The sequence below is a fragment of the Argopecten irradians genome, chromosome 2 (genome assembly GCF_041381155.1).
Source record: "Argopecten irradians isolate NY chromosome 2, Ai_NY, whole genome shotgun sequence".
Lineage (NCBI taxonomy): Eukaryota > Metazoa > Mollusca > Bivalvia > Pectinida > Pectinidae > Argopecten > Argopecten irradians.
Window position 1 is genome coordinate 52,912,443 of NC_091135.1, and position 18,067 is coordinate 52,930,509.

Here is an 18,067-nt window from a genome sequence, read left to right on the forward strand (position 1 = left end):
TGCACATGAAAATAAAGTCATGGTTGATATCCTTTGGTAGGCCGTACGTATTTATGCGTAATTATGCATTTGCCCCTTTTCATGCACCCTTCTGGAGCCCCACTGAGACCCTTGAAAACTAAATACGAGTTATTTTAAAAGGAGATGTTCATTGCTATATGATATGTCAATATTGATTCGGTCAATGCAATAGTGACGTTACAAATCACCTTTGAACGTGCCCAAATAAGTCAAAATTTGAGGTCTGAAATCCGGATTTTAGTGTGTGCCCGGAAACCTGTCGTTGTGAGCTTAATTATCAAGATACATATATGCAGATGGTCTTCAACGATAGAAGAGATATCAAAGTAAGAGAAAATAGAGAGAAAGGGAAAAGAACGGGGAAAATGGCACCGATTTAAAAAAAAACAAGTCTCACGCGCCAGTTTCTGCCTCTCATGACCCATGCATGGTGACTTTTAGGGGGCTTCCGGTGACTGTTTTTGTTTGTTTGCAGTGTGTACTGTTTGTTATTATTGTGAAAATGGCATCAAACCGAAAGCTAGATGCAAACTGCTTTCATAAATGGTATTTATTATAACCTACTATCAAAATTGAGTCAGGTTCGAATCCTGGCGGCCGTCGAAAAGATATGTGGCCCAGAATGGGACCACACACAAGATGTATGCTCCAGTCTAGCTCCCTCTCTCTCTGTCTGGCCCTGCATTGCTGTCCCCTGATATATCACTGGTCAGCTCTATTTATAATGGTTAGTACATATAACAACGACAGCAGGGAGGTTTACACATCAGTATTTGGCCATGATATCTAATACCTGATATCTACTATCCCAACAGCCCACACAATGTATCCATTCCGTGTTACACAAGGCTAATCACGATTATGATATGACCAACACGTATGCAGATACATGTAACTGACTACTGACCACCGTATATACATGTACATATACGAGTAGCTGTAAGTCTGACACTGGTCGAATAGCATATTTTATGAATTCAAAATAAAACGTATACTATATTTCGTCTGCTAGTTAATATTTATTTTAAATTAGTTATAATTTTCTGCATTGGTATTGGTATATAAACTTTACGGTGTTCCGCTTCATTGATAGTGGTTTGGTTGGTTAAAAGTACTTGTATTTACAGTAGATTTATAATTCTCATCAATATACCGGGTCCGTCATCAGAAGCTATGGTACTGATGTGGAGACCTTGGTTAGAGACAGGACACTCCCTATTATCATACCTGGCCATTCCCGTGGACATCGATGATAGTTGTGTTGTTGAAATATTCGAGTTGGGTCATCGTTTTCGTCTTCACTATCCGTTGAATCAATTTGCACACAAAGGCATTAGATGAGTTGGGTTGTTTGTGGGTAAGAGATGGTGTATGATTTTTTAGTTTTAATTTTTCTCTCCTTTTTTTCTGGAGGTAGGTCTTTCGCTATAATAGCCTTTTGTAACTGCTTTGGGGTTTTTTGCTTGATGTTCCTAGCATTTTCTTTAATTTGCTTCCTTTTAAGTTTACTGTCCAAATTCACTTTTAGGGGTTTAGAGGCACATAGAACCTTGAATGGTGTTATGTCGTCTTCGTTTTTACTCTCACTTGTTGTTTTGGAGGATTCAGGGATATTGGATATAATAAGATTTAGCATTCTTGATTTTGGTCCTCGATTTCTCTGACTTCCCCTCGTACCTCTTCCACTATTCTGTCTTTAACGCTTTGAGTGACTTCCTCCACCCAGTTATTGTTCTGTCTATTGAATCTTATTATTTCTTTACAATTGTTTTGAGTCGGAGGTCATTTGTAGTACCCAAGTTAGCTATTGCTGTCTGTATGTTATACATAGATAGAAACTTTGTTTTACACACAGTACACGTTCACCTAAAGTTCTGTCTGTCCTCCTTTCCTATAGCTTGTACCAGTACTTTGGACTGCTTGGTACATCTAATGCAGTATTTGAGTTCACACATGGAGCATTGGATGAAATTCGTTTTCTCCTCAATAAAGTTGTCACATTTTGGGTATGAGTTACAAGCAAGCCTGGCCTTTAATTGGATAGCAAGAGGGTTGAGGTGATCATGTTGTCACATAGTGACAGTGATGTCTAATATATAAATTTGAGCCAGTTTTACAGGGCACTCCCTATAATACTGTTGTGTCACTGTTTTTCTTTATTTATATTGTAGGATGTTCATGGAGTTTCCTTATAAGGTGCTGGTTACATAATGCCCTCAGTCTCGCTAGTTCATTTCCGGGGTGGATCTCATCATTATACAGTGCAAAGGTTTTTTTGTAGGAAGTGGCTTTTGATTTTGTTTACTACTTTGAATAATGTCCTGTGCTAATCTTGAGGCTGGATAGTTAGAGTTGAGATTGAGTAGGCTGTGCAATCTACGGCGGTCTTTCCGGGTGTTATTGTTTTTTGAAGACGACACCACAGATTTGACATCTCGCTGTATACTGTCCTTGTCCCTGTCGTTTGTAGAACTCTGTACTGAAAAGTCCACCTTGTCTTACTCCTTGATAAATCTGGAATCCGAAGTGTGTGTATGCATGCTGCTCCAGACTCTGTCTTTGATAACCTTCTCAGCAGACTGTGATGATTTACCGCATCGAAAGCTGACTTGGTATACACGTATTAGGGACTCTTGCTGTCTTGAGATTCTTGGATGGTCTCTTCAAGAATGACGGCCGCCATACGTGGAGACGCGTAGTAAAGCCTTTTGGCATTGGATTATGAATGGCAGACACCAAGTGTCTCACAATAGGCAGAAGAAGAGCATCCAGGACCTTGGTGAGTACTGGTGTAACTGTAATCCCCCGATAGTTTTGGCCTCGGATTTTGAACCCTTGTTCTTGTATATGGGGGTAATAGTGCCCTCCTTCAGTGATGGTAGAACTGTTTTTCTTTCCACACATGATGGAGTTAATTATATCTGTAATTTGGTCAACAATGCCGTCTCCAGTATACAGTATGTACGTAGTAGCGACTCCGTAGATATCATTTGCTTTGTGAGACTGCCATTTTTATAGACTATGGTGTGTCTCGGACAAAACTCAGAGCCTTTCTCACAAGGGTGAGCGCTCCACTGAAGGCCATGAGTGAGGTGGCCATGGTCTCAAGGGAGATGTTCGAAGGAAGACAGTCGGCCAGGAAGAAGAGTGATTTTTGACAGTACTGCCAAAAGTCATTTTGAGCTCTTATTTGTATATGCAGTTCTGTCTCCGAATCTATAAATATTTTTACGTTTTCAACATTTGCGTCCTTTTTGAAAATCTTCGTAATGGTTTTCCTGATGTCGGGTGTGATCGTATATGTCGTTGACATCTGTGTCCTCGTCTTTCTTTATGAATGAATCGTACTCTCCCGTATTGTATAGTTCTCTCGAGTGAGAATATAGCCCATCGTTATTATGACACTTCCCGCCAAGTACACCGTAACCATAAAGATCAGGGGCTACCGCTGGTGGCTTCTCGCCGAGTTCACCATAACCATAAAGATCATGATCTGTGTGCGCGAGATCATAACATTCGCTTCCATTCGTCCCGTGGACAGCATCATTGTTCACTACATGTAGTTCCACACCTGAACTTGCTGGCTGCTGATTGTCGTATGACGCGGTGTGTCCATGTTTGGGACGGTTTCTCTTTTTCCTATAGAATTAAATCAGTCGATTATCGTCAAATCATAAACACTATGGAGTGGATAATTTCTAGACTGTATAGTCACTTGAGAGTATCGAAGCGAAAGGAGGAGAAGATGGCGTGATAAACAAGTCGGTAAAACATCGATTATTGCCAATATTTGAAATAACAGATGTATACAATGTTGTACATTGTTTCCGTGCACAACTTTACATATTTAAGTGATAATTGTATTATTAAGCAAGTGACAAAACATATAATCAAAATAAATCACTCGACATTACAATGTATTAGGTTGTTTTGCTTTTCATAGTTCCTCAATTTTTCGGTGATGAACAGTAATTCAGCTGAAGTTATAAACGGCGTCGTGGATACCAATTTGAACCACCAGTGACTTAAGAAATATTGAGCTTAAGCCGACATTGATAGTTCAGACACTTTTCATAAGCTGGTGGTTCAAATTGCTATCCACGACGCCGTTTATAACTTAAGATTACAACAAAAACGTACAGAATAAATAAAATTGGCAAAACATATCCACTACCTATTGTTTCATTTGTCTTAGCAAGTGACCGAGTACCGCTATACAGACTCGCAACTACTAAAACTAAATTTAAAAAAAAAATACTATACACTTCCGTTCATACACTATGACTATTGTAAATTTCATATATACATGAATCATTATACTCGATCCATACATATCATAAATTGTATTATATAAAATGAAATGTTTTTTCTCTCTCTCGTTCAGTTAATGATGAGATACCCAAACAAAAGCGATAGCTAATTAGATTTTTTGGATTTATATTTTACGTGATATGATGTGTTTATAGATTTTTATAGAACAAATGACTGATAGACGAATTAAATGTGTAGATCGAGAAACGTTTTAAAAAATTTAATACTGACATTAAATAACATACCTCTTATACATGTAGCATACCGCTGCAATGGTCAGAGCCAGGATTAGAACAAAAGCCAATCCTGCAAAAATCGGTCATGTCAAAGGATCTGAAATATAAGGAAATTACACATTTTAGTTAGTAGAATGGCATCCATGTCATACGACCACACATGTGTAATAACGCTATTATGACGTCACATGTAGTTTTGATTGTCTCAGTAGACGGAAACGTCACATCCGAGCCGGATTTCTATTGTTTTATATTGAGACGAAACTTAGAGCTTTCTTATATTTCTATAGATAAAAGTTCTGTGATAAATAGAATTTTACACTCGTGACTATGTCATATGTCTCTAAATGACATATCAAATTGTTGAACTCGTTTGATGAATTTTATATCACATCGCCACTTATGTAAGGTGTAAACATAACGCGGAAACACGGAAGTCAGTCTACCGTGGACTACGTACTGGTCAGATCGGCACCTTTTATCGTCTGGTGTTGATGGCGACAGTTAGTGACCATGCCATCGAGAGTTTCTGGTAAAATAACGGCATTGGAACAGTCAAAGAAAAGAAAGAACAAGTCACGGCTGACAAAGATAAGAAAATTCTCAAAACATATATTGTACATGGATTTGTTGCACCATTGAAATACAATGTATCTTTTATTATTTGTTTCTGCATCATTCATATTGTAGTCATTACATATCCTCATAGTTTTAATCACACATGTACATATGCACAAACTCATAATTTGTTATCAATACAAGAGTATAATATAAATGTATATCAGAGCTGAAATTCATGCGTCATGTTATTTGTTGATATATTAACAGAAGATTGCTGTAGGGTACATCTAATGCTTTCCCACTTCTGTCTGGTCTATTTTTGGCTGCATTTGGGGTTTAACATGTATGTGGAGTATAGTTCTAAATCTCTATGATTTTCAATCTGGTAATAATGTCTTTTGTCTTTTTAACGATTTATATTTTTATTAACAAAATTTAAATTGTAAGTCCTATAAGCTTCACATCTGAATGTGTACACAGTTCCCGAATAGTTTATGCTTTAGTAACATTGAGTTTGTAAAAGAAAATTGTGTGATTAATTCTATTTTGTAAGCTTTGCAATTGTTAAAATACAGACTTACCGTTGGTTAATACACAAAGAAAACTGAAGATGTTCGAACACCTGGTTTGGTTTCCAATGTGCAACGTTCCATCAGAATTCCTTCCAGTGGGACACACCTCTTCTTCTGTGGTACCTTTTCCAAAATTCATTTCCATCATTTTTTTTTTCATTATTTTTTTATTCATTTTTTAAAAATAATATACACAAGACAACATTGACAAGAGATACATGAAAGACAAATACAATAAATGTTACATTTGGAAAATTATTCAAAATCAAATATTTAATTGTACTTACAATTATCCTATTAAACATTACATAGTACACACATATTGATTACACACATTAAACTATCTATCAAGAGTTATTTCCCTTCCTACAAAATTCATTTTCATCATCATCAATTCCAATTTCAACAAGAAAAATGGACATCGCAATCACAAAACAAATAGACGAGTGACAACCGTTCTTTTCTAATATCAACAGAAACTTATCCTGCACCTTCTATATATTGAAGTGAATTACTTTCTGTTATTTATTACAAATCACGATTTTATGAACTTTGTTTACCTTCGATCCATATTGTTGCATTGGTTTCCACACATGTAGAAAACAGCTGTGTAATTTGGTCTGATGAAGCCAGGTGTCCGCCTTCGTCTTCACAAAAATCACGGGCTGATCCGAATGTTTGAGGCGTCAATACAAAAACGGCAGAGTAGTGGGATTCTAATGTTGAATTAAAACATATAAATCAAACATTTGCTGATACATGTAATTATAATTATTCATACAATATACTTAAAAGAGTACCAACTAAAATCTATTGAACATTGTGTTTAAGTGTCTATTGTATGACTTCAAATGAGTTGAAAGAAGAAGTTTGTCAACAATTTCAGGAATTAGCCTCATTGGTATAAACCTGAACGCTGCATGAAGCCTATTAACGTACGATTACAGTTATCGATTGCAAACTTGTAACCCAAAACAATGAATCATTGTCCATATCAAACAATTTACGTTCTATGTAAATTGTAGAAAACATCTCATCGTACTCTGTTGGCACTTGTTTTCCTTTGAGTACCAGAATTCTCCATCGGTTCCACATTTACAATGTCTGTTTCCGGTTCCTTGGCAGACGAGGTTACTGATACAGTCGTCATCAGAGCGGCACCTTCCGCCTACTGAAGATTCTGAATATTAAAACAGAAAGTTTTTCTAAAGAACTATGGACATGTAAGATCTACAGGGATATCTTGACCCTCGTGAAATGATATTGGCTGTCAACACTCGGCAACCCTCGTGTTGTGCCAGCCAGAATCTTTCTCACGAGTTGAGATATCCACTTGACAGGACCATACAAGATTAGTACGTGTTGATTTTGTACAAATTCATAACATGTATCTTTCTATTATAGTGTTAGTTATGCAGGAGATGAAAGATAAATATTTACTGTAAACATTCGTTTATAGTTTCTAAAATGTTATTTTGAAGAAAGGTATTTTTAGGCATCCGAAGTAGGATGTGTATTTCCACGTGACTGAGTTGCCAGCCTATAGAGTTAACCAGTTGTCCTAGACCATTATAGTTATACAGCTACTTATTTACTAATCGGTCTGTGATAGATACGTAGATATACTTACGATATAGGCATTTCTTCCTCTCCGTACTCCAATAGGATTTCATTTCGTTACCACACTTGCATATTTCTTTTGTACAACTCAAGCCGTCTTCACAGGGTGCCGTCTCACTGCACGTCTCGTTGTAACGACCTAAATACGAACAGCAAATTAAACTCCACATTTGTGCGATATAAATGAAGTGTAAAACTATTTAACCAGAAACCAATATGTTTGATAATAGGAACACCAATTATGTTGAGTCATGTGGCTCCACCCCTCCGAAAAGAGTGTCCTTTGATATTTGAGGATTGAATACCAGTTTTTGTGAAGCAAACTGAGAAATGTTTTATAACACCGGGTCGACCCATCGTTCTGAAGAAACAAAGAGCCTAAAGAGTCTGCAGACTTGGAGAACTGTAATAATACTGATATAGCGCTTGCCGGACATAACACGCCAGATTTTTTTCTAATTTTGGGTGGTACACTTCCACTATTTTCTCCTTATATTGAATTGTCTTTGTCCAACGGAGAAAGATGATGAACCCCCACTCACAGGCTAAAATATTCACTCTCCGTAAATCTCTTTCCTTGTCAAAGGATTGGCGAACTACCACATTACCTGGCCGTAGTAGGTCGAAAAATCTACTAAGCATGCACATAAAAAGATATGTCCTGTAGATTGCCCATACATAGAGTTGAATGAATTGCTTGTAGAATTTGAGGTTAACTACATGTAATATCAACATGCGTTTGCGCGACACCCAACACACGTTTAAACTCCGGCTAACTCCTATTGCAGGTGGTAGTCGCCCTTTAAGGGATCAGGTAAATTTGAACACTTGTGAAGGTGAGTGATGATGTTGAGATATTGTCTAGCTGTACTAAAACGATAGATATACATCTGTAAGGTTGTAGACACAGCTGGAACAGGCGTTGGAAGAAACAGTGCACAAATTTTCACATAGCACCTCAGATGTGAAGTATACGTCGCCACCGTAGAATTAGCCCATGCCCTTCTTTTCAGGTCCTCGGCCACTCACTGGAGGGACTCTGCTGTTGAACTACCTGTTATTCACAAATGACATATGATAAGTGAGTTCCTCTGCTGTGAATGGTTGGAGGGACGGTATTAAATCGTACAGGTGTGTTTTTGTTTTTGTGGCTCATGTAACCTCTAAACTCACATATTTCAAAGTGAAATTGTAAAAGGCACAAAACCAGAAGAGAATCCGCAGTAAAATTATGACAGTGTGGCTTCGAAAAGATCATTTAATAACCCATGATGCTGCGGATCTATTGTCTGTGTAGATTGATTTTAATCGAAAACACCAGCGACAAATTGCTAGGTAAATAGCGACTAGCTCCTTCACATTGATGTGTTCTGATTTAAGTGGTGGTAAATCAAGATTCCAATTAGTATAGTAATAGTCTCCACAGAAATAACCTCCATTGTCACACGAATCTGTTTGTAGTGAAGTTACAGGTTTTGTGTCTAGAATTGTGCATGTACATGTACTCGTACCTTTGTAATGGCTAACAAAGGTAGACACCAGAATATATCCTGATAAAACTCTGAGGATAGCAATATTTTGTGGTGACGGTGTTTGATGAATTCTTTCATGTTGATGAAGCGTCTTAAAATGTGCGACCACCACAGATTACTTGAGCCACAGGTTTACGTCCCGTGCAAAAAAAATACTAAAAATACTGAAAGGTTGTTTACTTAGCCCTGTATCCCATTTCCAGAAAATGGGGTAATTAATTTTAAAATGCTCTGAACACCACAAAAATTATCCGATCTGAACATTTTTTAGCTTTCATATAAGACAATTTCTTACTGGTCACTATGGTATATGATATGATGGGATTATGGGCGAATTTTATTTCAAATCGAAAGTTGAATTACGAGGATTCGTGTAAAAATCGTTAATCGGAAAAGTACACGCTACATCCCCAGGTCACGATTCCCTAATGAGCACAGACCGAATAAAATCGCCATCTATTCAACGAATGCATCCCTGAAGTGCAGATCCTCAATATAAACTCACTTACTTATAAAAATTGCACATAAGTATCCCTTAGCGATCCCCACGCTCCATTTATTGTTATGCAGAACAGATGATCACCGATCTCGGCCATTTTTTGTCTGTCGTCTCCGATTTGTTATAAGCTCTCTGATTGGTCCACTCGCTCCTATGAGTCAATCAGAGAGCTTGTATCAAAGATATCTGATGGCCCATCAAGCGTACTCCCATACAGCATGGAGCTATGCGTTTTAACGGCGCGCACATGGTTGTAAAAATCGTATGTACGGAAAAGGCGCCAGAGGCCTGCATATATATATCCCATAATTATCACATATGCTGTTAACACCGTAAGTATGCAAAATAATCATAATTCCTAAGATACGGACTTACTATAGATATGAATAAATTGATATGCCACGAACCATTAATCACTTCCGCCGCGACACTACACACCAGGTGTACTAGGGAATGAAACCGGATACGTTGCTACTGACGCTGATCGGCAAGATGGCGGACGACAGTGTTTATCTCAGGTTCAAGGAACGCTGTCACACATGACAGAAAAGCTGATCTGGTTGAGAGGTATTAAATCAAATGAATATGTTTTACTGAATATAATCTCTTAAATGAGGTAACCCGATCTCGATCACTTAAAGGTATTTTTTCTCAGCTCTACGTAAGATATATCAACATGGCGACTATCGTCTCTTTCTCTGTTTTGTAAGAAAATATCCCGATTTTTTTTTATAATTTTTCAAATCTGGTATTTTTCAGAAAAAAGTTAGGTATGTTCAGCATTCCATCCACCAAATACACAAGTATGTATCACAACATTCATTTTTATTAAGGTAATGCCCCCTGTGTTGTACATGTACATGTACTATATACCCCAGATGGAGGGAAAACTCCCCGAAACAAAAATTCTACCCCACCTAGTTTTAGCGGCTAAACAAATCACATTTATAGCGAGTATAAAGAGTTACTACCGTTAGAAAGAGGGATAATTTTCCTTTCAGATACATCCTACACTACTAGTATACAAAGTGACGTCACTAAGACGATAGCAGCCCCGTTTAAACAACATATTACGTATGAACGATTTACGTTTGGCGTAACCCACACACCAGACACAACTGGTAAAAAATACACGCATATGAAGCATAAGAAAGTGGAACTATGGATTTTCACAGCTTGATTATAGACATTTTATGTCATTTTACCTGAAACGGAGCTGCTCCCGTCTTAGTCCAATAGTGACGTACTTACCATGGATATGTAGTTGCCATAGATATGTAGTTACCATAGATATGTAGTTACCATAGATATGTAGTTACCATAGATATGTAGTTACCATAGATATGTAGTTACCATAGATATGTAGTTACCATCGGTATGTAGTTACCATAGATATGTAGTTACCATCGGTATGTAGTTACCATAGATATGTAGTTACCATAGTTATAGATGTAGTTACCATAGATATGTAGTTACCATCGGTATGTAGTTACCATAGATATGTAGTTACCATAGATATGTAGTTACCATCGGTATGTAGTTACCATAGATATGTAGTTACCATCGGTATGTAGTTACCATAGATATGTAGTTACCATCGGTATGTAGTTACCATAGATATGTAGTTACCATAGATATGTAGTTACCATCGGTATGTAGTTACCATAGATATGTAGTTACCATAGATATGTAGTTACCATAGATATGTAGTTACCATAGATATGTAGTTACCATAGATATGTAGTTACCATCGGTATGTAGTTACCATAGATATGTTGTTACCATCGGTATGTAGTTACCATAGATATGTAGTTACCACATGTATGTAATTACTATAGATATGTACTTACTATAGATATATATTTACACTTGCTAGGCTTGTTCACTATACGCTAATACAAGCCGATTTTGTTTACCATAATATAACTGCATGGTAACAGTAAACTTTGAACTTGCGTATGAAAATGTTCTATGCAACGTAAAGGGGCTACTTTTTTAAAAAGAAACACATGGCTTTGTTTACATTTTGACGCAAAATTACGTGTATATTGTTGTTTTTCATAGAGTTTTGGGAAAATGTAAACAATATAGACATGTTTTATATTTATATATGATACAAACATTTTTTAAATTAACAATTGTATAAAGAAACGAAAAAAAAAACCCGACCGGGGCGACGTGCAGTGCTTTCATTTTTGTTACAAAATGATGGGTGTCAAATGTAAACATTACTTTTGTGTCTGTGTTCGTCCTACGATCGAGTCTTTGGGGTGGACGGGCGTGAGACCTTCTGACCGAGGTCAGTTATAAACATATCCTCTTATCTTTGTTCTTTGAGAATTTAATCATGTGTATTATAAAACATGCACCGCTAGTAATCCACGTGTTGGCAGTCCATCGAACACAAGTGATGGCGATGGATCCAAGCGTAGATTATATAATCACATGGCTCCCAAGGATGTAAAATCGTCAAGTCAGAAGACATCTCAAACACATTGAGCTACCTGAACATCGGTGTTTTGACAACTTCGGAAAACTCCAGTTTGTAAGCGTGCGTCAGCTTCGCTACGCTGCACAATAACGATCACCGAGTTCACACATGTGGCCGAGTACAAATTCTTTATGTTATTATGCTATGTATTAACTTTTGCAAAATTGAATATATATTTAAAGTTCTTATGTGATAAGATAAAATTATCTCTGAAATTTACATTTATGTCATGTTTATTTTACAGTAAAATATTGACCTTTTTTGTCGTCGCGGATGAATAATTCTACCTTATGTGAAGAGTCATCATTGGCTGTTCAATTGAGTAAGCTCCTCCCACTTTTAACCGACTTTTATTGAATAATTACGTCACATTCAAATGACGATTTGATTGCATAATATATATATAAAAAAAAGTCATGTGAGTGTAAATATAGGGAATGAATTTCACTTTTATGTTAACCATACTTGTATGGAGCAATTCCTCTAAGCATGGTTAAAATAAAAACGAAATCCAATCCCTACGTATGTAGTCACCATAGATACGTTGTTACCATAGATATGTAGTTACCATAGCTACGTTGTTACCATAGATATGTAGTTACCATATATATGTAGTTACCATAGATATTTAGTTACCATAGATATGTAGTTACCATCGGTATGTAGTTACCATAGATATGTAGTTACCATCGATACGTAGTTACCATAGATATGTAGTTACCATAGATATGTAGTTACCAGTAGTGTTACCATAGATATGTAGTTACCATATGCAGTTACCTAGATAGTAGTTACCATAGATATGTAGTTACCATAATAGTAGCAGTTACAAGTATGTAGTTACCATCGTATGAGTTACCATAGATATGTAGTTACCATAGATATGTAGTTACCATAGATATGTAGTTACCATAGATATGTAGTTACCATAGATATGTAGTTACCATAGATATGTAGTTACCATAGATATGTAGTTACCATAGATACGTAGTTACCATAGATATGTAGTTACCATAGATATGTAGTTACCATAGCTACGTTGTTACCATAGATATGTAGTTACCATCGATACGTAGTTACCATAGATATGTAGTTACCATAGATATGTAGTTACCATAGATATGTAGTTACCATAGATATGTAGTTACCATAGATATGTAGTTACCATAGTTATATATGTAGTTACCATAGATATGTAGTTACCATAGTTATATATGTAGTTACCATAGATATGTAGTTACCATAGATATGTAGTTACCATAGATATGTAGTTACCATCGGTATGTAGTTACCATAGATATGTAGTTACCATAGATATGTAGTTACCATATATATATGTAGTTACCATAGATATGTAGTTACCATAGTTATATATGTAGTTACCATAGATATGTAGTTACCATAGATATGTAGTTACCATAGATATGTTGTTACCATCGGTATGTAGTTACCATAGATATGTAGTTACCACATGTATGTAATTACTATAGATATGTACTTACTATAGATATATATTTACACTTGCTAGGCTTGTTCACTATACGCGAATACTAGCCGATTTTGTTTACCATAACTGCATGGTAACATTGAACTTTGAACTTGTGTATGAAAATGTTCTATGCAACGTAAAGGGGCTACTTTTTTAAAAGGAAACACATGGCTTTGTTTACATTTTGACGCAACGTTAATTGTATACTGTTGTTTTTCATAGAATTTTGGAAAAATGTAAACAATATATACATGTTTTATATTTATATATTTACAGTTTGCACTGACATGGACTCAATAACCATGCTTTCTAGTATTATCATTATCAGTGCATAATGTTAGCACAACACGCGCGTCGATTCTATTGTTACGTGAATAGTCGATGGCGTAGCAACGTGGGATCATGACCCCACTTTTGGCGGGAACATATTAATGACTCGATTCCAATCAGCTGTTCAATCGAATTCGTTGACGATGACGGGAGAGAAAAGAATATGTGTATTTTAATAAAAAATATGCAACTGCCGCGGGAATTAATAATATTAATTTACTTGAAAAACTGTAAATATAAGGAATAGATGTTTATTTTGTTCGCCGGGGTTACATAATTTACACGTGCTCCATTATCATTATACCCTCATAACCTCAGCAAAATAAGCATCTATTCCTTAAATATGATACAAACATTTTTTAAATTAACAATTGTATAAAGAAACGGGAAAAATATCCCGACCAGGGCGGCGTTCAATGCTTTCATTTTTGTTACAAAATGATGGGTGTCAAATGTAAACATTACCTCTGTGTCTGTGTTCGTCCTATGATCGAGTCTTTGGGGTGGACGGGCGTGAGACCCTCTGATAGGGGTCAGTTATAAACATATCCTCTGGTCTTTGTTCTTTGAGAATTTAATCATGTGTATTATAAAACATGCACCGCTAGTAATCCACTTGTTGACAGTTACGCGTCACCACAAATACATTGTATCCATCGAACACAAGTGAAATTGTTCCATCTATCGATGGCGATGGATCTAAGCGTAGATTATATAAAAACATGGCTGCCAAGGATGTAATATCGTCAAGTCAGACTACACCTGTACATCTCAAACACATTGAACTACTTGAACATCGGTGTTTTGAAAACTTCGGAAAACTCCAGTGTGTAAGCGTGCGTCAGCTTCGCCTCGCTGCACAATACCGGTCACCGAGTTCACACATGTGGCCGAGTACAAATTCTTTATGTTATTACGATATATATTAACTTTTAGCAAAATTGAATATATATTTAAAGTTCGGATCTGATTAAATAAAATTATCTCTGAAATTTACTTTGTTTGTCATGTTTATTTTACAATAAAATATTGAACATTTTTGTCGTCGCGGATGATAATTTTACATTATGTGAAGAGTCATCGATCATTCGCTGTTCAATTGAGTAAGCTCCTCCCACTTTTGACCGACTTTTATTGAATAATTACGTCACATTCAACTAACGATTTTATTGCATAAAATATAAATAAAAAAGTCACGTGAGTGTAAATATAGGGATTGGATTTCGTTTTATGTTAACCATGCTTGTATAGAGCAATTTTTCTAAGAATATACATTGGCTCTTAGAGGAATTGCTCCATACAAGCATGGTTAACATAAAAGCGAAATCCAATCCCTATGTAGTTACCATTGATATGTAATTACCATAGATATGTAGTTACCATAGATATGTAGTTACCATAGATATGTAATTACCATCGATATGTAGTTACCATAGATATGTAGTTACCATAGATATGTAGTTACCATCGATATGCAGTTACCATAGATATGTAGTTACCATAGATATGTAGTTACCATCGATATGCAGTTACCATAGATATGTAGTTACCATAGATATGTTGTTACCATCGATACGTAGTTACCATAGATATGTAGTTACCTTTGATATGTATTTACCATAGATATGTAGTTACCACATATATGTAGTTACCATAGATATGTAGTTACCATAGATATGTAGTTACCATAGATATGTAGTTACCATCGATATGTAGTTACCATAGATATGTAGTTACCATAGATATGTAGTTACCATAGATATGTAGTTACCATAGATATGTAGTTACCATAGATATGTAGTTACCATCGATATGTAGTTACCATAGATATGTAGTTACCATCGATATGTAGTTACCATAGATATGTAGTTACCATAGATATGTAGTTACCATAGATATGTAGTTACCATCGATATGCAGTTACCATCGATATGTATTTATGTAGGTACCATAGATATGTAGTTACCATAGATATGTAATTACCATAGATATGTAGTTACCATAGATATGTAGTTACCATAGATATGTAGTTACCATAGATATGTAGTTACCATAGATATGTAGTTACCATCGATATGTAGTTACCATCCATAGATATGTAGTTACCATAGATATGTAATTACCATCGATATGTAGTTACCATAGATATGTAGTTACCATAGATATGTAGTTACCATCGATATGCAGTTACCATAGATATGTAGTTACTATAGATATGTTGTTACCATCGATACGTAGTTACCATAGATATGTAGTTCCTTTGATATGTTGTTACCATAGATATGTTGTTACCATAGATATGTTGTTACCACATATATGTAGTTACCATAGATATGTAGTTACCATCGATATGTATTTATGTAGGTACCATAGATATGTAATTACCGTCGATACGTAGTTACCAGATATGTAGTTACCATATATATGTAGATACCATCGATACGTAGTAACCATATGTATGTAATTACTATAGATATGTCGTTACCAGTGTACATTTGTAGTATTGTATACTTACCTGGGTTACTACACGTGACGATAACGTCAGAGTCACATGGCATCTCCCAATTGACCGTATGACAGTAAGACAGATGGCCCTCCACACCAGAACAATTAAACTCAATACCATTCCACCTTTCTTTACTGGAATTCTGTATTCCTCCAGCCTTTGACTTTCCTGTTCTGTAAATTATACATGTACACAGTTCAACTTGTCTTTTGTTTTGTTTTCATTTATATAGATAAAAATGTATGTATATTTTTGAGATGAGACATTGAACAGTTCTCTGTCTGTTATACCGGTACTTTATCAGCCCATAAAGGAAACATTGACGTTCCTGTTTGTAACGTCGCTTATGATTGGCTGACATAACGGCGTAACAATAGCAATTATTGATTAATCTATTCAACGCAAAAAAACAAACAAATGTACTACACACATATACCAACAATCAAACACAAATGCTTCAATCGGAAATTTCTTAGGGCTGCTGTGATAAAATGGATGGTATCTAGATATAAACTGACATACCGAGGTAAGATTGTTTTCTATCTTTCATTCTTATGAAACTATATTGTGAAGTCACGGTGTCTATTTTCCTATGTCACATCTAATACAGTCTGTTAATAATCATATATTTTCTGAAATTGGGTAGTGTTTTGTGTCCGGCTGAGTTATAGACCTTGACACAGTATTAAATCCGACTTACCTGAGTTAGAGACATTGACACAGTATTAAATCCGACTTACCTGAGTTATAGACCTTGACACAGTATTAACTCCAACTAACTTGAGTTATAGACCTTGACACAGTATTAACTCCGACTTACCTAAATCCGTATTGTTTACACACGACATTTGTGTTTTCTTCTGTCCAGCTATCTCTACAAAGACCTTTCCACTTGAAATCTCCATTTGAATTTTTCCGGAAAACTTCCACCCTTTTTCTACCACTAAGGGTCTGATAGCCATTCAAACGAACTGTACCTGTTGAAAACCGGAAAGTTCTATGTTTATTAAAATCATGACACTTTTACTTGCAAATCAATTAAGTCACAACATCTTGTAATGCTTTACTTACCTAGATAGACCCCTATGTTACTGGTCAGGACTGAATTGGGACGTCCCAATGCCTCTACGTATCACGGTTATACATCCATATGTAGGTCAATAAATGTAGCTCACAATGACCTTATTTGAATACACATCATTTCACCTGACCTCACTACATCTTTTCTGAAGATCACTTAGACGAAATGACAGCAATGGAAGTAACTCCGGTGGATCAGAATGATAATCGCTCGTGAAGTATTTTGCGAGACTAGCACTTCCATGAAATACCAATGTATCATGCAACAATTATCACTAAATTATGGCAAATCAATGTAACTTCAGGTTTCTGATGTAGATGTAAGAAATTGATAAAGTTACACATCTAGCAAGGATAGGTATAATTTAACGTGAACCATATTTTATGTAGCAATCTTTAGAAACCAAACCCACGAACAAAGCATGCTCACCATGACACGTTACTCTAACATTAACTGAACATGCCCCTTCGATTAAACATGAGCCAGTCTTGCAACCATGTAAAGCATTTTCTGTCCCGTTACACTTGTACTGCACTGTGTCTCGGTCCGCGGAATACGATAGCTCTTCTGTCATTTCCCCTCCTCTAGAAAAACGAAGAGGAAAAAAGTACAAAATGACCAGTGTACAAAAATAAAATAACATGACAAAAATATTTTCCATGGGGAAAGCAAAAACAACAAATTAAACAAACAAAGGGAAAGAGAGAAAGGGCGAAGGATTACAAGTATCCATGTTCAGTTGTTTACCAATTTTTATATATTAGTCTTGTGATAAACTACAATATCAAACATAGAGCAATCTACTGTTAAACTATGTA

The 18,067-nt window shown here is 35.9% G+C and overlaps 1 protein-coding gene across 1 annotated transcript; it reads right to left on the minus strand.

Moving 5' to 3' along the window:
* Positions 1-413: 413 nt before the first annotated feature.
* LOC138316712 (uncharacterized) lies at positions 414-17,823 on the minus strand. Its single transcript, XM_069258369.1, has 10 exons — positions 17,679-17,823; positions 16,989-17,145; positions 16,178-16,341; positions 7,332-7,460; positions 6,744-6,881; positions 6,262-6,417; positions 5,711-5,824; positions 5,029-5,097; positions 4,578-4,665; positions 414-3,660 (listed from the first exon to the last, which is right to left on the minus strand). Exons 1-9 carry the CDS (start codon positions 17,821-17,823, stop codon positions 4,652-4,654), a joined length of 1,086 nt encoding a protein of 361 aa, XP_069114470.1. The 3' UTR covers positions 414-3,660; positions 4,578-4,651.
* Between the last annotated feature and the right edge of the window lie 244 nt (positions 17,824-18,067).